This window comes from Squalius cephalus (genome assembly GCF_949319135.1).
Source record: "Squalius cephalus genome assembly, chromosome: 10".
In the NCBI taxonomy this organism is placed as follows: Eukaryota; Metazoa; Chordata; class Actinopteri; order Cypriniformes; family Leuciscidae; genus Squalius; species Squalius cephalus.
In genome coordinates, this window is record NC_137131.1 from 32,252,585 (window position 1) to 32,274,694 (window position 22,110).

The following is a 22,110-nucleotide window of genomic DNA, read 5'->3' on the forward strand; positions in this document are numbered from 1 at the left end:
ATTGTATAAGTGTGTCCAAGGCCTAGTCCTTGTTTTGTCTAGGTGTGTCCATGATGTGCACAAAACATAACGGAAAGAAGTTACACATGGGCAGTCTTACACAAGGATAGTCAAAAGTGGAGCCTACGAAATAAGAAAATATTAACAAACTTGTAAACTGGGGATTTTCAGAGAGCTCTGACCACATGACCGCTGTACCACCTGACCGCTGCAGATTCATTAAGTCATTGATAGTGTTGCTATAGAAACAATGTGTATTGTATTTTATTGTTAATTTAAATAATTAAAATGCTCTTTTTTTCCATCAGCCCCCCCTGTGTCATTTAAAGAAATTATGCAGGATGAGAGGCAGAAAAGCGCTATGGAACTGGACCCTGTGGTCCTGACATGTGAACTTTCTCGACCAGATGCACCAGCCTGCTGGTTTAAAGATGGAGTTGTAATTATCCAGTCAGAAAACATCACCATCCAGTCTGAAGGCACCATGGAAAGACTTATAATCCGTTCAGCAGAGCTGGTAGACGCTGGGATGTATACTTGCCAAGCAGGCGAACAATCAATGTCGTTTTCTGTCAACATTAAAGGTAAAGTTGACAGAGTGGTGCTCTTTAACTATTAGTTTTGCATTAAAATCATATTGCATCTAAGGTATGTTATTAGTATGTTAATATATCAATATCTTACAATCTAAGGTGAAGCATAGTACTCTAAATGGCAAAAAATAAACTAATCTAATGATGATGACTGACTTACATTTAGAACCTCCGGTTACAATTGTGGACCCAAAAGATGACATCCATTTGGAGCGTTATGTCTCTGAGGAGATAGTCCTGAACTGTGAGCTCTCTCGATCTAATGGAGAAGCTCACTGGTTTAAAGATGGCCTAAAACTCCAGGAATGTGAGAATATCCGAATCAGTGCTGAAGGCCCGTACAGGAGGGTAACCATTCTCTGTGCTTCCAAACGGGATTCAGGAGAGTATGTATGTGACACAGGAGGTGACTCGATTTTCTTTCAGCTCATTCTTACGGGTAAGTATCAGAGCATAGGTTTCAAGAGATTTTCTTCCTCTTCTTTCTCTCTGTGTTATGCCTCATTTCTAGATTTATTTAATTATTAATTTAATTATGAATAATTATTTAACAATCATCAAGAAAGCAATTAGAATGGCTGTTTATTAAATAGTAACCAATATAGTAATTCATTCAGTTATTATCCAAAAAAAATATGAGTTATATTCATTTATATAGTGCTGTAATTACCTATTCCTCATTGTAGTAAAAAAAAAAAAAAAAAAAAAAAAATATTCAGCAGCATGTATTCATGTTTTGTCAACTATTACACACTGTTACCTTTCTTAAACGCAGAGGCTCCAGTCCGCATTGTGTCTCCCAGTGAGTCAGAGGTAGAGGTGTGTATACTGAGCTCTGAGAGGCTGGTCCTGAGCTGTGAAATATCAAATGCAAACGCAAAAGTCTGCTGGTTCTGTGATGGCATGGAGGTGGATGAGAATGACAACTTGAAACTGGAGGATGAAGGAATTTACCACAGGCTGGTAATTCCCTGTGCCACAATAGATGATTCTGCGGAATACGTGTGCGAGACTGCAGATGACTCTGTCACATTTTGGGTGAAAATAGAAGGTAATTTTGTCTCTTACCTAACTTTTGAAATTGTTCATAATATTCTACTCTAGGCCTTATGAGTTTATGTATGTATGTATGTATGTATGTATGTATGTGTATGTATATGTATATATATATATATATATATATATATATATATGTAAGGAATAATTGACGACAGGCTTTATTAGGCTTTATTATCAGGCTTTTTTATTATTTTAATTCAGGCTTGAATTATTAGAAAAATAATGCACATTACCACCTCGGGTGTGCATTATTTTTCTAATAATTCAACGGCCTGAAGTAAATTATTCCGCTTATACTACAGTTACCACACCTCGAAACATTGTTCAGATTATGTATTTCGAGACGTTTGTAAAGTTTTTGTCATTAAAACGCTCTTGTATGTAGGACTAATTTCTTACGCATCTAATCCAATGCCTCCGTTGCTAATTCCAAAACGTCATTTTAGAGTTAGTAACGGAGGTTTGAGCCACTGATAGCAGACTAATGCTGGACACACGACTAGCTGACACATTCTCTGACTGTTTTCATCGCAGCATATTTTAAACACAGACTTTGAACACAGACTGAACGCGCTGAACACGCGTTTGGGCATGATCAGTCATCAAATTACATTCATAACCGGCCTTAAAGTGTGTCCTCGGCTCGGCTTTATGCAGTTATAAGAGAGAGATGTTGCAATAATGAGACAGAAAAGCATGGGTGTCAATATTATTATTTATTTATTAATTCAATTCGTTTTAATTAATTCGTTCATTCTTTTTTTTTTTTTTCTATTATTGACAGATGACAGTAGACTACCCAGATAGCAAGTTGACATTGATTATAGCCAAATAAATGAGAAAAAAAAAGCCTTTTAACAAGTAAGGCCTATCAATAATTATTTATTTGTTATATTATCTGCAATAAAATCCGTGCTGCAGGACTATCCATTTATTTAGCCTATATTCAGTTTAATTTTCTATTGATTATAGATAGGAATATACTTTATTTATTAAAATTAATCTGCATGTTTCCATTGATTGTGAAGCTAGACATTGAAAATTGCAGATAAAGCGCATGGGGCTAAAAGTTTTTTCTTGTTATGAATTGTATCCTATTTTCCGTTATTTCAGTTAACTACGCGAAGTGATATGGAACTGTAATGCGGTCAAGACCTGCCTGGAACTACTTTAGCTGTGCGTTTCCCTGAAAATAATGCACACCTTATATTATATTATTAGAACGTTCGTCAACCAATCAGATTCAAGCATTCAACGGTTATTCAATGATAACCAGCAGGAGTGCCCTTGAAAGCCTCTAGAGGGCACTCCACACCAGACTATCATGTTTCACTCACAAACTACATTTCCCATAACTCACTGCCCGGACTCATCACTGATCACATTCACCTGTACCTCATTCACTGATTGCATTCACCTGTGTCTCATCCTGTTAGTCTGTCTATTTATACCATGTTCATTCATTCATTCACCGCGAAGTCTTGTTGTACTGTTAAGTGTTACACTGCCATTCTGAGCGTTTCCCTGGTTGTCTTGTTTCTTGTTTTTGGATATCTTGCCCTGTTTCCTGGATTACTCTCTTGCCTCTGGTCCCTGGATTACTCTCTTGCCTCTGGTCCCTGCCTGTTTTGTTTGTTTGTTTGTTTCTTTGTTTTGGACTGCTTTCCTGTGTATGACCCTAGCCTGTATGTTGGATTACGCCTCTGGATTGCCCCACAAAATAAAGCTGCATTTGGATCTCCTACTTCGTGTCTCTGAGCAGTACGTGACAGAAGACTTCGCCACTTCAGATCCAGCAGCCGAGAAAGAACCGAGACCCACCATGGACCTACTAATCAGTCTCTTCCGCCTCCGCCAAGGTAACCGATCTATAGAAGAATATGTTGGAGAATTTTGTGAGCTCTGCCATGGGGTAGATTTGGACGATGCCGTCTTAAAGGATAGTTTCCGATATGGGCTTGAGGACATGTTAAATTATCTCATGCCAGACAACACCCCTCAATGGACTTTATGTCAATATATTGAATTCGCCCTGAGGATAAGCGGCTCATCCTTTTCTGTGGGCCCTGTGGATGAGGGGGCGTTTCCAGAGACCGTGCCCGTCACGTCTGCTGAGCCTGAGCCTCTTCACGCCAGTCCAGCCGAGCCTGCACTTCACGCCAGTCCAGCCGAGCCTGCACTTCACGCCAGTCCAGCCGAGCCTGCACTTCACGCCAGTCCAGCCGAGCCTGCACTTCACGCCAGTCCAGCCGAGCCTGCACTTCACGCCAGTCCAGCCGAGCCTGCACTTCACGCCAGTCCAGCCGAGCCTGCACTTCACGCCAGTCCAGCCGAGCCTGCACTTCACGTCAGTCCAGCCGAGCCTGCACTTCACGCCAATCCAGCCGAGCCCGCACTTCACGCCAGATCTGCCGAAGCCGAGGCAGTATGCGTCATGCCCGCCGCCCCTGAGACTGAGAGCGTCATGCCCGCCGCACCTGAGACAGCAAGCGACATGCCCGCCAAGCTAGAGCCTTCACCGCTGGTCCCGTCCAGCACAGAGCCCTCTTCGCCGCTGGTCCTGTCCAGCTCAGAGCCCTCTTCATCGCTGGTCCTGTCCAGCTCAGAGCCCTCTTCGCCGCTGGTCCTGCCCAGCTCAGAGTCCTCTTCGCCGCTGGTCCTACCCAGCTCAAAGCCCTCGCCGCCACTGGTCCCGTCAAGCTCAGAGTGTGCCGATCCAGAGACTGAGCTTCACGTCACTTCTGCCGATCCAGAGACTGAGCTTCACGTCACTTCTGCCGATCCAGAGACTGAGCTTCACGTCACTTCTGCCGATCCAGAGACTGAGCTTCACGTCACTTCTGCCGATCCAGAGACTGAGCTTCACGTCACTTCTGCCGATCCAGAGACTGAGCTTCACGTCACTTCTGCCGATCCAGAGACTGAGCTTCACGTCACTTCTGCCGATCCAGAGACTGAGCTTCACGTCACGTCAGCCGATCCAGAGACTGAGCTTCACGTCACGTCCACCCGTCAGGAGTCGTGTCCCGCCGAGACTGAATCTGTTCCTGAGCCTGAAACTGATCCTGATACTGATCCTGAATCTGTTCCTCTTCCTCTTTCTACGCCTGTGTCTTCGGACAAGATGGCCGAACCCACGCCTGTGTCTTCGGACAAGATGGCCGACTCCACGCCTGTGTCTTCGGACAAGATGGCCGAATCCACGCCTGTGTCTTTGGACAAGATGGCCGACTCCATGCCTGTGTCTTTGGACATGATGACCGACTCCACGCCTGTGTCTTCGGACAAGATGGCCGACTCCACGCCTGTGTCTTCGGACAAGATGGCCGACTCCACGCCTGTGTCTTCGGACAAGATGGCCGACTCCACGCCTGTGTCTTCGGACAAGATGGCCGACTCCACGCCTGTGTCTTCGGACAAGATGGCCGACTCCAAGCCTGTGTCTTCGGACAAGATTGCCGACTCCACGCCTGTGTCTTCGGACAAGATGGCCGAAACCACGCCTGTGTCTTCGGACAAGATGGCCACCGCCGAACCAGTGTCTCCGGACAAGATGGTCTCCGCTGAGCCGGTGTCTGTTCCTGAGCCGGTGTCTGTTCCTGTGCCCTGGCCGCCTGAAGGGTCGTCTCCGCCCTGGCCGCCTGAAGGGTCATCTCCGCCTTGGCCGCCTGAAGGATCGCCTGCACAGCCTGCTCCGCCCTGGTCGCCTGCACAGCCTGCTCCGCCCTGGTCGCCTGCACAGCCTGATCCGCCCTGGTTGCCTGCTCCGCCCTGGTCGCCTGCACTACCTGCTCCATCCTGGCCTCCTGTATTACTGCAGTCTCAAGGTCCTCTTCCGCTCCACGGACCTGGCCCTCCATCCCGCCCCCGGATCCGCCTCCGGGCCACCTCCCACCTGGACAGTTTTGGAGCGTCTGGAAGCCGCTCTTTGGGGAGGGGCTATGTAATGATAACCAGCAGGAGTGCCCTTGAAAGCCTCTAGAGGGCACTCCACACCAGACTATCATGTTTCACTCACAAACTACATTTCCCATAACTCACTGCCCGGACTCATCACTGATCACATTCACCTGTACCTCATTCACTGATTGCATTCACCTGTGTCTCATCCTGTTAGTCTGTCTATTTATACCATGTTCATTCATTCATTCACCGCGAAGTCTTGTTGTACTGTTAAGTGTTACACTGCCATTCTGAGCGTTTCCCTGGTTGTCTTGTTTCTTGTTTTTGGATATCTTGCCCTGTTTCCTGGATTACTCTCTTGCCTCTGGTCCCTGGATTACTCTCTTGCCTCTGGTCCCTGCCTGTTTTGTTTGTTTGTTTGTTTCTTTGTTTTGGACTGCTTTCCTGTGTATGACCCTAGCCTGTATGTTGGATTACGCCTCTGGATTGCCCCACAAAATAAAGCTGCATTTGGATCTCCTACTTCGTGTCTCTGAGCAGTACGTGACACCTGTAGTATATATATATATACAGTACCAGTCAAAAGTTTGGAAACATTACTATTTTTAATGTTTTTGAAAGAAGTCTCTTATGCTCATCAAGCCTGCAGTTAAAAACAAAAAACAAAAAAAACAAAACAGTAATATTATGAAATATTATTACAATTTAAAATAATGGTTCTCTTTTTTAATATACTTTAAAATGTAATTTATTTTTGTGATGCAAAGCTGAATTTTCATCAGCAAGTACTCCAGTCTTTGGTGTCTTATGATCCTTCAGAAATCATTCTAATATGCTGATGTATGATCAATGTTGGAAACAGTTGTGCTGCTTAATATTTTTTTTATAACCTGAGATACTTTTTTCAGGATTATTTGATGAATAAAAAGTTAAAAAGAACTGTATTTATTTAGAATAGAAATCTTTTGTAACAATATACACTACTGTTCAAAAGTTTGGGAACAATAACTATTTTTTTTTTTAAGAAATTAGTACTTTAATTCAACAAGGATGCGTTAAATTGATAAAAGGTGATGGTAACGATTTATATTGTTAGAAATGTTTTTATTTTGAATAAATGCTGTTTTTATGAATAAATGCTGTTAACGTTTTACTCATCAATGAATCCTGAAAAAAGTATTCCAAAAAAATATATTAAACAGCACAACTGTTTCCATCATTGATAATAACTGAGTATCAAATCATCATATTAGAATGATTTCTGAAGGATCATAAGACACCAAAGACTGGAGTACTTGCTGATGAAAATTCAGCTTTGCATCACAAAAATAAATTACATTTTAAAATATATTAAAAAAGAGAACCATTATTTTAAATTGTAATAATATTTCATAATATTACTGGTTTTTTTTTTGTTTTTTTGTTTTTTAACTGCAGGCTTGATGAGCATAAGAGACTTCTTTCAAAAACATTAAAAATAGTAATGTTTCCAAACTTTTGACTGGTACTGTATATATACAGGTGCTGGTCATAAAATTAGAATATCATCAAAAAGTTGATTTATTTCAAGAATTCAACTTAACAGGTGAAACTAATATATTATATAGACTCATTACATGCAAAGTGAGATATTTCAAGCCTTTATTTGTTATAATTTTGATGATTATGGCTTACAGCTTATGAAACCCACAAAATCAAAATCCCAGAAAATTTGAATATTACATGAAATCACACAGTAATTACACAGTAATACCATGGTCATTGAACCAGGTTTTGCTTCTTTTGGCAGTGTAGGCAGGTGCAAATTCTGCTGGAAAATGAAGAAAGCATGAAGTGCTCTGAAAATGTCCTGGTAGACGGCTGCGTTGACTCTGGATTTAATAAAGCACAGTGGACCAAAGTCCTCTTTTCTGATGAGCAAATTTTGCATCTCATTTGGAAACCAAGGTCCCAGACTCTGGAGGAAGAATGGAGAGGCACACAATCCAAGATGCTTGAAGTCCAGTGTGAAGTTTCCACAGTCTGTGTTGGTTTGGGGAGCCATGTCATCGGCTGGTGTTGGCCCACTGTGCTGTCCACTCAACGCAGCCATCTACCAGGACATTTTCAGAGCACTTCATGCTTCCTTCAGCAGACAAGCTTTATGGAGATGCTGACTTCATTTTCCAGCAGGATTTGCACCTGCCCACACTGCCAAAATAACCAAAACCTGGTTCAATGAACATGGTATTACTGTGTAATTACTGTGTGATTTCATGTAATATTCTAATTTTCAGGGATTTTGATTTCGTGGGTTTCATAAGCTGTAAGCCATAATCATCAATATTATAACAAATAAAGGCTTGAAATATCTCACTTTGCATGTAATGAGTCTATATACAGTAATATATTCGTTTCACCTGTTAAGTTGAATTCTTGAAATAAATCAACTTTTTGATGATATTCTAATTTTATGACCAGCACCTGTATATATATATATATATATATATATATATATATATATATATATATATATATACACTCACCTAAAGGATTATTAGCAACACCTGTTCAATTTCTCATTAATGCAATTATCTAATCAACCAATCACATGGCAGTTGCTTCAATGCATTTAGGGGTGTGGTCCTGGTCAAGACAATCTCCTGAACTCCAAACTGAATGTCAGAATGGGAAAGAAAGGTGATTTAAGCAATTTTGAGCGTGGCATGGTTGTTGGTGCCATACGGGCCGGTCTGAGTATTTCACAATCTGCTCAGTTACTGGGATTTTCACGCACAACCATTTCTAGGGTTTACAAAGAATGGTGTGAAAAGGGAAAAACATCCAGTATGCGGCAGTCCTGTGGGCGAAAATGCCTTGTTGATGCTAGAGGTCAGAGGAGAATGGGCCGACTGATTCAAGCTGATAGAAGAGCAACTTTGACTGAAATAACCACTCGTTACAACCGAGGTATGCAGAAAAGCATTTGTGAAGCCACAACACGCACAACCTTGAGGCGGATGGGCTACAACAGCAGAAGACCCCACCGGGTACCACTCATCTCCACTACAAATAGGAAAAAGAGGCTACAATTTGCACGAGCTCACCAAAATTGGACAGTTGAAGACTGGAAAAATGTTGCCTGGTCTGATGAGTCTCGATTTCTGTTGAGACATTCAGATGGTAGAGTCAGAATTTGGAGTAAACAGAATGAGAACATGGATCCATCATGCCTTGTTACCACTGTGCAGGCTGGTGGTGGTGGTGTAATGGTGTGGGGGATGTTTTCTTGGCACACTTTAGGCCCCTTAGTGCCAAATGGGCATCGTTTAAATGCCACGGCCTACCTGAGCATTGTTTCTGACCATGTCCATCCCTTTATGACCACCATGTACCCATCCTCTGATGGCTACTTCCAGCAGGATAATGCACCATGTCACAAAGCTCGAATCATTTCAAATTGGTTTTTTTTTAACATGACAATGAGTTTACTGTACTAAAATGGCCCCCACAGTCACCAGATCTCAACCCTTGTTACCACTGTGCAGGCTGGTGGTGGTGGTGTAATGGTGTGGGGGATGTTTTCTTGGCACACTTTAGGCCCCTTAGTGCCAATTGGGCATCGTTTAAATGCCACGGCCTACCTGAGCATTGTTTCTGACCATGTCCATCCCTTTATGACCACCATGTACCCATCCTCTGATGGCTACTTCCAGCAGGATAATGCACCATGTCACAAAGCTCGAATCATTTCAAACTGGTTTCTTGAACATGACAATGAGTTTACTGTACTAAAATGGCCCCCACAGTCACCAGATCTCAACCCAATAGAGCATCTTTGGGATGTGGTGGAACGGGAGCTTCGTGCCCTGGATGTGCATCCCACAAATCTCCATCAACTGCAAGATGCTATCCTATCAATATGGGCCAACATTTCTAAAGAATGCTTTCAGCACCTTGTTGAATCAATGCCATGTAGAATTAAGGCAGTTCTGAAGGCGAAAGGGGGTCAAACACAGTATTAGTATAGTGTTCCTAATAATCCTTTAGGTGAGTGTGTGTGTATATATATATATATATATATATATATATATATATATATATATATATATACATATATATATATATATATATATATATATATATATATATATATATATATATATATATATATACAGTACTATACATAGTGGTTTAATATGAATTAAAAACAAAAAAAACTAAAATCTATTCTGAAAATGTCTCGGGTTACGACTGTAACCCTTGTTCCCTGAGAAAGGGAACTCGAACTGCGTCGATATGACACTTTGGGGAACCGCCCCTTAGCGTAATGCGTCTGAATTATGAATGAAACTAGTCCAATCCTATTGGTGTTGCGTAATGATGTAGAGTGTGACGACACACCTGGAAGCTACAAAGGGACGCCGTCACACAACAGTGTTAGCTTCACAATGAAGCAAGTAGGTCCCAGGCAGGAGGAGGCATGGCAGAGGGACGAAGTTCTCGTTCCCTTTCTCAGGGAACAAGGGTTACAGTCATAACGCGAGACGTTCCCTTTCGAGGGAACTTAAACTGCGTCGATACGACACTTTGGGGAACAAGTACCCACTATGCCACAACAACACCTGCCTATCCCAGTGTGAAGCTGTCTCAGGCACAACTAGGAAAAGAGCACTCGTGCACCAGGTGTCGATGGGAGGTCCAGACTATAAAATCTTGTGAATGCGTGCGGAGTGGCCCAGCCAGCCGCATCACATATCTCATGAATTGGTACTCCTGAAAGGAGGGCCATGCCTCTGGTAGAGTGATCCCTCACAGCCAAAGGTGAAGGCAAACTGCGCACCTGATAGGCCAGGGAAATAGCCTGAACAGTCCAGTTACTGATGGTCTGCTTGGATGCGGGAAGCCCCTTCCTGGCGACCCGAAACACACCAGCAACTGGTCCGCCTTTCTCCACTGAGAAGATCTCTGAACATATATGTCGAGTGCTCTAACAGGGCAGAGCAGATGAAGTCTATCCTCCTCCACTGTCACATGAGGTGGGGGATGAAATACCTGTAGAACTGTCGACCTTGCCAAATTAGACGGCACCTTCGGAACGTAGCCCGGTCTAGGGTGCAAGATGGCCTTAACCCTCCTAGGAGCAAACTCCAGGCACTGAGGAGATATGGAGAGTGCCTGGAGATCTCCTACTCTCTTAAGAGAAGTAATGGCAAAGAGAAAGACCACCTTAAGCGACAGGTTCTTAGCCTCAGCCAACTCCAGTGGTTCAAAGGGGGCCTCAACCAATCCTTCGAGAACCACTGCCAGGTCCCATGTGGAAACTCTGGTCCGAGTTGGAACTATGAAGTACCGGCTGTAGAACGCGGACTCCCTGTCTGGTGGAGGGACATACTCTATGGCCTCTTTTGCCAGCAGCGAGTGAACTTCCTGTTCAAATACTCGACCCTGCTCTGGGTCCACTGCAGTCCAAACCACCCTGTTGAACTTCGGTGGGCAAACATGGAACTGCAGTCTGTACCCCTTTTCTACAGTGTGAAATGCAAAATTCACCCTCGGGGCTGGTGTCAAGTGTTTTGTGAGAGCTCTTGACGATACCCTGAAGCGGAGGACCGGCAGGGAATAATTGAAAACGACTCTCGTTTTGCGGACGCGTACGCTGCCTGACCACAAGCCTGTGGGGTGGACAGAGCAGCGAGCATTCGCTGGAAACTGATGTGTCCCGAAGTTCATTAAAATTCCCTTCTACGATGCTGAGCACGTCTAATTCCTCAGAATCAGAGAGCTGCAGCACAGGATTCTCGACCCGAGCGGAAGAAGCCGTGGGGCAGGCTTCCGCACGGGGAAGGAGGGGATCCGAGCTATCAGACGAGGATCGAGAAATTGCCGAAGCAGTCTTGATCACGTCTGCTAGCTCTCTCTGCTAGCCCCACGATCTGAGCCAACGCTCTACCTCGGCGGGGAGCACGAGCCTGGCCGGCTTCATCAAATGCCAGGCTCGAGGGCTGCCCGGCTGTGCTGCGCTCCCAAACAGTAAACACACATATCGTGTGATATATGATGCACATATGATGAAACTGCTTGCTTGCCATCTGTTTTCTTTTGATATATCTATAGGACAAACAACAACAAACAGATGTTTCACACAACAGAGAGCGCTTGCTGAAGAGCGAAAGCTAACACTGTTGTGTGACGGCGTCCCTTTGTAGCTTCCAGGTGTGCCGTCACACTCTACGTCATCATGCAACACCAATAGGATTGGACTAGTTTCATTCATACTTCAGACGCGCTACGCTAAGGGGCGGTTCCCCAAAGTGTCATATCGACGCAGTTGGAGTTCCCTCAAAAGGAAATACAATTCAGTTACATCTACTGTAGTACTGAAATAGACAGTAAAATATATTCAGAGTGATTATTGTGTTATGATATCCAGACACATTATTTTGTTCATTTTGGTTTTATAGCTAACCGCCTTAATAGTTCGGATTGAGAGTTTTTTTCAGTTAATTGATTTGTTATATTTTTATAATTTTGTATATATATATTTTTTAAAATATATCAGCAACATTGGTAGGGTCTTTTAAACCAATTGGTCTGACACATAAAAGGACTTTGAGACTTGTATTATAAAGATATTGAAATGCCAAACAAAAATGATTGCTTTTTGTAAAGTGTTGTTGATGAGACTTTTTTCCACAGAGCCCCCTGTTAAACTTTCTTGCTCCAAGGACCTAGGCAGCATTACAGAGAGTATTGCTGGTGATCCTGTAGTCCTAGAGCTTGAGGTTTCTCATGATAATGCAAAGGTGTGCTGGATGAAAGATGGAGTAAAGGTGGAAGAGAGCAGCAACATCACAATTACTGAGAATGGCCTCATACGCAAGCTAACGATCCATTTTCCAGCTCTGAAGGATTCTGGGATATACACCTGCAATGCCATTGATGACACAATAGATTTTAAAGTCAAAATTACTGGTATGATGTTAAAACACTACCTGGTTACCTTAATTACATGTCTTTTAAAAAAAAAAGTATTACTCTTTTTTTTTCACTAAAATATTTTTTTAATATTTCTCTCTTCCAGAGGCACCAGTAAAAATCCTGAATAAAGATCAGATCAAGAATGAGCACAAGGTTGTGTTATATGATGACGCTGTATTGGAGTGTGAGCTGTCTGCGGCCAATGGTGTAGTCAACTGGTATAAAAATGGCAGCCCTATTAAGGAGAATGAGCGCTTCTGTTTTGAGGAGGAAGGGACATTCAGATCCCTGGTCATTCTCTGTGCAGAGTTGCAGGACTCTGGAGAATATATCCTTGATACTAAAGATGATACAATTTCATTTCATGTCACAGTACAAGGTAAAAAGTGTCTTTCAGTTGTATTGATTTGAACCTGTGCATGAGCGCTAAAGCAAACAAAAGGTATGATGACACAGACTTTTGAACTCTCTCTCCTCCAGAGCCATTAGTGAAGATCATTGGCAATTCTGGTGATCCTGATTATCAGGAGATGGTGACAGGAGATGACCTCATCTTAGCTTGTGAAGTTTCTCGAGCCAACGCACCAGTAAAGTGGCTATTCAATGATAAACCACTGGTCCCTGATGAGCGCACGGATATTGAAAGCCACGGAACACTCCGGAAACTGACCTTAACCAACATCCTCCTTTCTGACTCTGGGAAATACATGTGTGATGCTGTTGATGACAAAATGATAACTGTTGTTAAAGTTCAAGGTACTGTATTTATTTTCCTTTTTTATACAATAATTGTGTTTAATTGAAACATTTTTTGAATGGTATTGAAGTATTTCAAAACCATATAAAACTAACATGAATAAATTTAGTTTTAAACTAGATTTTTCTTTATCTTGGACACTCTTTGTGTCATTGCCCCACTTACATGCAAAACGCAATAAGACCTCATGTGCCTTACGTGTTGTATTTTTCTCCAGAGCCTCCCGTTGAGTTCCTCAACAAAGAAGAGGTGAACTTGGTCACTGGTTATGAGGCAGAGGCTGTCACTCTTACTGCCATGGTTTCCAGACCTAATGCTCAAGTGCGGTGGCTTAAAGACTGGACTCCATTCAGTGGAGAACGTTTCCACATAGCCAGCCTGGGCCTAACCCGCACTTTCACCATTGACCCATTAAAGAAGCTCGACAGTGGAGAGTACACATGTGATGCAAACACGGATGAGATGCACTTCAGTCTCCTGGTCAGAGGTTGGTAGCTGCAATCATGCTTTTACTTGTGACATGAACAGATATTCAGCTTTTAAAGGAAAGTCATAGTAGCATTGCAACTCATACAATGTATAATAATAACCATGTAACCTTTATGCGTTACAGATATGCGTATTAAATTTGTGAAGCCGCTGGTTGACACAGTGGCCCATAAAGATGGTATGATCACACTATGCTGTGAGATATGCAAAGCTAAATCAGATGTCCAGTGGAAGAAGGATGGAGTGGAGATCATACCCAGCCGTCGCTTCTCTATCCGTGCCAACGAGACGGAGAGGAGTCTCACAATCCATCGTATCAGCAAAGAAGATGCCGGAGAGTATGCTTGTGAGTCCAAAGATGACTGCACCAGTGCCAGAGTAAGGGTGGAATGTAAGTGTGAAACAAGTTACTTGTTGGAAGATACTAAACAACACACTTAGTCAATAACCTCCATCTGCTTTCCCTCTGCAGTGCCTCGTGTGGTGGAATTCCTCACAGAGCTTCACAATACCACAGTCATGGAGGGTGAGGATGCTACCTTTAAGTGTGTGGTCTCCCCTGATGATGTTCAGTTGGTCTGGCTCATGGATGGACAACTCATCAAAACCAGTGATCGCTTCCATATTGAACAAAACAGCCTCTGCCATACTCTGATTATCCGGAAGGTCCAGCTACTTGATTCATCCCGGATCACTGCAGAGGCTGAGGGTATCATTTCTAAAGCCAGTCTCAAGGTCCAGGGTATGTAAATGTTCATTATACTAAAAAAACAACAAGCACACACACACACACACACACGCACGCGCGCACACACACACACACACACACACACACACACCAGGCATTAAAATACAGAAAACAGAAAGAAAAAAAACAGCCATTAAAAGGGCATTATTTCTACAAACAAGAACTTAAATATGTGTACTGTATTCCAAGTCTTCTAAAGCCATGTAATAGTTCCTTGATGAACAGACTGTAGCCATGATTGAGATTTGACAGCAACAGTGGAAGGGACTTTTTCAGCAAATAGTGACATCAGTTTTGGTCTGTTCAATTGTAAATTATAAAGTCAGAATTGCCAGATATAAACTCTATATTTCTATATATTTCTATATATCTATATATAGTATAAATATACTATATATAAATTTCTCATAATTGCAAGTTTATATCCCGCAATTCTGACTTTACAACTCACAATTGCGAGTTTATAATTGTGAGTTTTTATCTCGAAATTCTGACATTTTAACTCGTAATTGCAACTTTATATCATGCAATTCTGAGAAAAAAAGTCAGATTTGCGAGATATAAACTTTGTAAGATAAAAATTCACAATTATCTTTTAATTTTATTTATTCTGTGGGGGAAACAAGCTTCTATATAAATCAGCTCTTAAAATATAGTATTATTATTTAGCATTTAATAGTGTCTAGGGTTCTACATTTTATCATTGATTGATGTTTTGTGAATTTGTTGTTTTATTTGATGGTTTACTGAGCGTGTACAGCATTTTGAAACAATATGCGTTGTATTTAAATGTGCTTTAAAAATAAATGTAATCTAATTGAAGATTAAGACGTAACTATTTTCTTTTATGATAACAAAATGATAGAATTTTCATTTTTGGATGAAGTTTAATATAATTATTAGGAAATTATCAGTGTTTGTGATTATTTCTCAAGATTGGTTGAAAGTTTAATTTCAATGGCAGTTTTGTTTTTTTCCTCTAATATTCAGGGGGCAAAAATTGTAAATGTTTGACTTTGTAACTTAGTAACCTTTTACATTTACATGCAGAGGCACAGGTATTGTTTACAAGGAGAATGGAGGCAGTGATGGCTGAGGAGTTTGGAGAGGCTACATTAGAGACAGAAGTGAGTCTGGAGTCTGGAGAGGTGCAGTGGATGAGGCAGGGGGTGGTGATCCAGCCAGGACCCAGACATAAACTCGTCCAGAATGGCTGTAAACGTATCTTGGCCATCAGTAACCTCAATCTGTCTGATCGAGGGACATACCGCTGTGAGACCCTCCATGACCGTGCGCAGGTCAAGCTCAATGTGGAGCGTAAGTGGCCTTGAGCATGTTTAACTCTGAGCATGTCTCTTGATTGTTTAGAGAAATTATCAAAGCCACATGAATTACTTAAAGGGGCATTTGGAGTTTTAGCTTAACTAAATATAACTCTGCTGAAACAGTATACAATCCAATGATAATATTGAGTAAAATAATGCATGTAAAATCTTGGCAGGCATTTCAATTTAAGCATCAGCTATAGTTCTGGTCCCTGGCCTAACAGTTCTGAACTTGTCTGTACATTATGTAAAATTTGTATTCAGTTTTTATTAGAAGCATTATTGCATTCTAAATAAGCTATGCTACTATTTAAAGCGAGGAAGATTGTCATACGCAAGGGGCTGATGGACATTGAGACATTTGAGAGAGAGACAGCGTCCTTCGAGGTGGAACTTTCTCATGCTGATGTGGAGGGTGTGTGGCAAAAAGATGGTCTGCGTGTCAAACCCAATAACAACTGGCGTGTTAGTTCCAATGGACTAGTACATGGCCTCACTCTCTCCAACCTCACATTAGAGGACACGGGTAGCATTGTCTTCTCTGCAGAAGGTCTGAGAACTACTGCCAGACTGGTAGTCAAAGGTCGGTATATAGGGGAGAAACATTTATGCTTGGGATTCAACAAAAACTAATAGTGTGTGTGTATATATATATATACAGTGCTATGCATAAGTTTAGACACCCATGCTAAAGTTGACTTAAAAGAGGAATAAAAAATCATCTTTTGGAAATTGAACTTCATGCCTTAATTAAAAAAATTAGGAAAAATCCAACCTTTAAGGACACCAATTTTCTTTGTGAATGAATAATGTATCGTAAATAAATAAATGTTCTTCCTTAAAATACAGGGTGTATAAGTTTGGACACCCCTATGTTAAATTCCCATAGAGGCAGGCAGATTTTTATTTTTAAAGGCCAGTTACTTCATGGATCCAGGATACTATGCATCCTGATAAAGTTCCCTTGGCCTTTGGAACTAAAATAGCCCCACATCATCACAAGATCATCTCTCAATGCAAATCAAACCAGCTATTAGGCTAACTGAAATAAAACCATGCCAATCTCTAGGTATGGTGAAGGCTATGTGATGATGTGCGGCTATTTTAATTCCAAAGGCCAAGGGAACTTTATCAGGATGCATAGTATCCTGGATCCATGAAGTAACTGGCCTTTAAAAATAAAAATCTGCCTGCCTCTATGGGAATTTAACATAGGGGTGTCCAAACTTATGCACCCTGTATTTTAAGGAAGAACATTTATTTATTTACGATACATTATTCATTCACAAAGAAAATTGGTGTCCTTAAAGGTTGGATTTTTCCTAATTTTTTTAATTAAGGCATTAAGTTCAATTTCCAAAAGATGATTTTTTATTCCTCTTTTAAGTCAACTTTAGCATGGGTGTCTAAACTTATGCATAGCACTGTATATAAATATCAATATTTTTTTGGGGGATTTATATTTGTCACATAATTGCCAAAAATAACAAGCTTAGTGCATCAAAATCTTAGAAACACCAGTAATGATCATTAAGAAGCTGTCTGATGTCAGACTTGAGGAGGAATCTTCAGTCATTTTGGAGTGTGAGCTGTCTAGACCAAATGTGGATGTCAAATGGCAGAAGGTATTGCTAAATAAATAAATAATGCACTGTACCTTCCTAAATATGTTTTCACTTTTTCTCACTAAACTCTCTATGGATTGATTGGCAGAATGGGTTGGAGCTGAAATCCAGTAAGACTTTAAGGATTTATTCCATGGGGCGTAAGCGCTGTTTACAGATCTTGGAATCCAGCATCAGTGACTCAGGCCTTTATACTTGTGAAATAGGTGATCTCAGCACTTCCTGTAAACTTGAGGTCTATGGTAAGCCTATATATCACTTCAGTTTTCATCACATTTTCCAGCTTGTTGCTTTTTGGAAACTTTGAGAGAATGCACACTAGCAGTGAAATTGTCCTGTTGTTTTGGGAAGGATTTTAGTTGAGACTAGACATTTTTCTGGTTGCTTAAGCTTCTACTCAAAATTCAAGATGGATAAAAAAGAAGAGGCTCACTACTTTTGCTAATATTTTATTATCATGAATGGTTAGCTGGCGTTAAACATGGCATGAAATCAAAACATATTACTGGTCTCTGTGAATCATTCATCCGTCTATACATTATCTTTATAAAATATTTTTGGCCTTGTAAAAAGTCATAACTTGCTATTCCTGTGATATGGCTCCCTTGATATTTATGACTAGGCTATATACTGCAGTTAAGCCAATCACATTCAGATCTGCTTCCATTCCATTATGCAATGCTGATTTTTCACAATCCAATCCACAACAGATGGATCAAATAGGCTGTCCTTGTTTCCTTTTTTCATGTTCAATTATCCATTAGAAATCATAATATAATAATAACATTGGTCACAATTTCTGTATCATGCCAAATTTAATAAGATCATGTTCTATGTAAGGGCCCACAGTTGTACTAATACTGGTAACTCTTGAATATTTAAAAATCTGTTGTTCCAAGGTAGAAGTATGTTTTGTGCTAGCATATACTTTGTTGTCCTTTATCATTGTCGCTTCTATGTCAGTGATTTGTGACAGTGATTTTTATGCAATTGCTCATCAGATAATCTGTGCCTTAAATATGACCACTTATATTCTTCCAAGCTTGTCTCCACATTGTTTTCAGAACATGAATTAGAGATCATAACTGGCTTGGAGGATCTTTGGATTAAGGAGGACCAGAATGCTGTCTTTATGTGTGAGCTGTCTATGGAAGATATGCCTGGGGAATGGTACAAAAATGGCAGCAGGATACGTCCCACTACCACAATCAAGACTCGTACAGAGGGTGAGGATAAACTGAACTAATGTTGTAAATATATGTGGCAGTAATTCAAGTTTAGGGAACAGTTAATCTCTAATAATTTAATCCGACTACGCCACCCTGGGGGGGCACCAGGGAAATAACTCCCAAGGAAGACACACAGGTAAGTGTTACCATTTGGACAGGCAGATAACTGGAGACGCGAGGGACAGTACAAAAATACTTTATTATAAAATTATCAACACCAATAAAACTCGCTCTCAAGACTCTCACACCATAGCAAATACTTCCTCCGAGCCAAGCTTGGCGGGAACAGGGCAGGCCGGCTGCAATTCCAGAGGTTGTCCAAACCCACCTCAAGTCACAGCAAATCAAACCAGCACACCCACACCATAAGGACGTTTTGTCACCACACAGGGAGGCACACACAGCACCCGGGGTCGCACACCACTCGAAGGAAGCAGCTAGCCTCCCCCGTTCCGCGCCAACTTCTCACTGGCTCCTGGAGAGAGATGAAAGGGACTCGCATTAACAATCAAATAAAGTACACAAAATAATGAAAAGAAAACTAAAACACAGCCACCAAATATGGCAGCTATAATACTCCAGCCCCCTAACGGTGCCTTCCGCCGCTCAAGCTGACAATCAGCGACTAGTGGCACCAAAATAACAGGACCGGGGATGAAGGAGAAACAACTACTTACAAACTTATATTATAAATTATAAACATGAAAAATGCCCACAAGTAAATCACACAAAACAGAATTTACCACAAAATAAACCTAGACATTAGACGAAACCAAAGTTCAAGAAAAACAATATAGAAAACAACCCGGCAAAACAAAACAAAAAGAAAATAAACTGTACTTAAAAACAAAACAAAAATATAACTGCGAGCAGTGATTGCGGGCCCAAGCCGGTGGCACCGCCACCCTGGTGCCTTTAGTTACACTAAAGCCACCGGGGTGGCGGTGTCACCGGCTTGGGCCCTCCATCGCAGCTATATTTATATATCGTCGCTGTCTGATGAAAACCACGTATGTCCATTTTGCCGATTTTGAGTTTTCGACAGATAGAATGTCCAGGTTCATTTCCGTATACAGTATGCTTCACATATCTAAATGACCAATGAAAAATTGTGAAATCATGTCATCTGATTTTCACGTATATCCATTTGGTGTCAAAGCTGTCAATCACGCCGCGTATCTCCCGCCCTGTGGAGGCATCTCGCCGGTCTAAGCGTCTCTGGAAGCTCAGCCTTGGATAGCGAATAACTCTGTGAGGTAAAGTATCAGCAAACGTTTGTTTTTGACCACTGTTCAAGTTTATTATATATTCGCAATATATTCACAACTGTTATTTACCGGTAAATGGTCTAGACGAAGTAATTGTCACTGTTTATTGTGGAGATGTTAACGCACGGGTCTGTTAACTTAAGCAATACTTTTAAGGTAGTCTAATATTTTTCTGACTAATAAATTACTGACACAGTAAAGGGTAGATTTAAATAAAGAATAACAAATTTTAAATAAAGAAAAACAAAATTTAAATAAAGAAAAAACTAAATTTAAATAAAGAAAAACCCGAAATTTAAATGAAGAAAAACGAAATTTAAATAGGCCTAAAGAAAAACAAAATTACGTTAAATTAAAAACGAGATTAATTTAGATTAATAACGGGTAAAAAGGCTAATAGCCTGTCGGGTCCATGCACTTTTTCGTTCATTCATTATTCTATTTCGGAATGAAAGATGTAATGTAAAAAAAGGGTGCAGCTTTTTTTTTTTGTTTAAAAGAAAAAAACAAAACAGAAATGGCTGTATTTTTTTGTACATAGCATAGCCTACTTTGTTATGATTTTAGTAGCCTATTATAATGATTAATAAATGCACGCACAATTATCCGTGAACTTGATTTGAAGCCTTTCAACTTGTATGTGCAAAATGCAGAATTAAATGAATGTGCAGCAATTTGTACAAATAGAGTCTGTAGGTCTACTATACTGTTGAAAGTATGAAAAGTGAACAGCACGAGTAATAGGATGCACAATTTGAGACGGGTCAGACATGATTTTGACCACTTCATTAAGTTTTGTTTTGTAGAAAGACTTTCTTTAAAGTGAATTTCGTTTTGTATAAATTGTATCTTAATTTTAATCAATTTTTCATCAACCAATTGCCTGGAGTGGATTTAATAAAAAAGAAGCAAATATATAGCAGACAATATAATGAGGCGCCTGCGCGGTCACTTGCATTGCACGTTAAGCGCATCTCATCCTAACTTAACGAAACTCAGTGTATGCCCCACACAGACATGAGAAAGACATCAAATACACAAAGCTTGAAAAGTCTTTAAACGAAATAATTCAAAACGAAAAGAAAAAGGCTACTCTCTGATTATGTATGATTATATGATCATAGCCTATAGCCTATTTTGTGAATTGTTCATTCCCGGTTGGCACACATTTTTACTGCCCTTACAAAAGTGCCGCTCTAGGCAATTGCTTAGTTTGCCTATATGGACGCGCCGGCCCTGGGGTCAGCAATTAGTGTATTGATTCATTGTCCCTTCATAGTTTGCAAGAGACATTTAATAAACTGAGACGTAGGCTATTTAATAAACTGAGCGTAGCCTATTCATCTGTCAATATGAAACGCGACTTGGCCATTCTAATTAATGATCGGAAGAACGCGTATCGACCACCGTTACTGTAAAATATGCACGCATGTCCATTTAAACTCGATTTTGGTCAAATGTGGATTATATCATTACACTGGAAAGAATATGGTTACATTTAAAGATGCCGTACCAAGTATGACAACGCTACGTTCAACTGCTTTTGAAATTACGGTGTTTTTTTCACTTCCTGAAAAGTAACCGTTTTGGACATACGCGAGTTTCATCGGGCAGCGACGATTATTTATATATATATATAAATAAGAAAATAAATAAACCACTATTAAATTGAAATAAAAAAGAATAAAATGGGTTTAGTTCTGATATTTGTATAATTTTATATAGAAATAAATGGTGTATAATTACATTTTTAGAAGATAGGAGGTTTTTAGTGTTTCCTTTTTTGACATTACTTTAATCCCTCGCCATAGTAAAACCGTTTGAGATATTTATTATCTGTTTACAATTTAGCATCTTTAATGTATTTTCATCATGTTGAAAAAGTTTGGTGGGAATAAAATAAACCACTTAAGAGGAGTGGGTAAAAATACAGAGGCTGATTTTGCAAAGAAATCCACATTCAAACCAAAATATCTGACTTCCTGTTACTCGGAGCTAATTACTGTAAATTAGAAAATTGTCCGGCTCGATGAGACCAATATGTGTACTGATTTTTGTGACTGTACATAAAATTAACCCCTTCACTTTTGTCAAAAGCATTTAGAAAGTGACACTTCCTGCTGCCAGTTGGTGGCGCTATAACTTTTACTCACA

General features: G+C 40.7%; 1 protein-coding gene across 1 annotated transcript in view; it reads left to right on the top strand.

The window, feature by feature from the left end:
- The window catches only part of obsl1a (obscurin like cytoskeletal adaptor 1a), a 44,852-nt gene that overhangs the window by 14,320 nt on the left and 8,422 nt on the right, over positions 1 to 22,110 (top strand). Inside the window, exons 8-21 of the mRNA XM_079883279.1 lie at positions 309 to 584; positions 760 to 1,032; positions 1,369 to 1,644; positions 12,234 to 12,509; positions 12,619 to 12,894; positions 12,996 to 13,271; positions 13,490 to 13,759; positions 13,886 to 14,152; positions 14,234 to 14,503; positions 15,560 to 15,826; positions 16,151 to 16,417; positions 17,347 to 17,459; positions 17,548 to 17,701; positions 18,524 to 18,685. Of these exons, the coding sequence (XP_079739405.1) occupies positions 309 to 584; positions 760 to 1,032; positions 1,369 to 1,644; positions 12,234 to 12,509; positions 12,619 to 12,894; positions 12,996 to 13,271; positions 13,490 to 13,759; positions 13,886 to 14,152; positions 14,234 to 14,503; positions 15,560 to 15,826; positions 16,151 to 16,417; positions 17,347 to 17,459; positions 17,548 to 17,701; positions 18,524 to 18,685 (3,423 nt within the window). The remainder of the gene's footprint in view (positions 1 to 308; positions 585 to 759; positions 1,033 to 1,368; positions 1,645 to 12,233; positions 12,510 to 12,618; positions 12,895 to 12,995; positions 13,272 to 13,489; positions 13,760 to 13,885; positions 14,153 to 14,233; positions 14,504 to 15,559; positions 15,827 to 16,150; positions 16,418 to 17,346; positions 17,460 to 17,547; positions 17,702 to 18,523; positions 18,686 to 22,110) is intronic.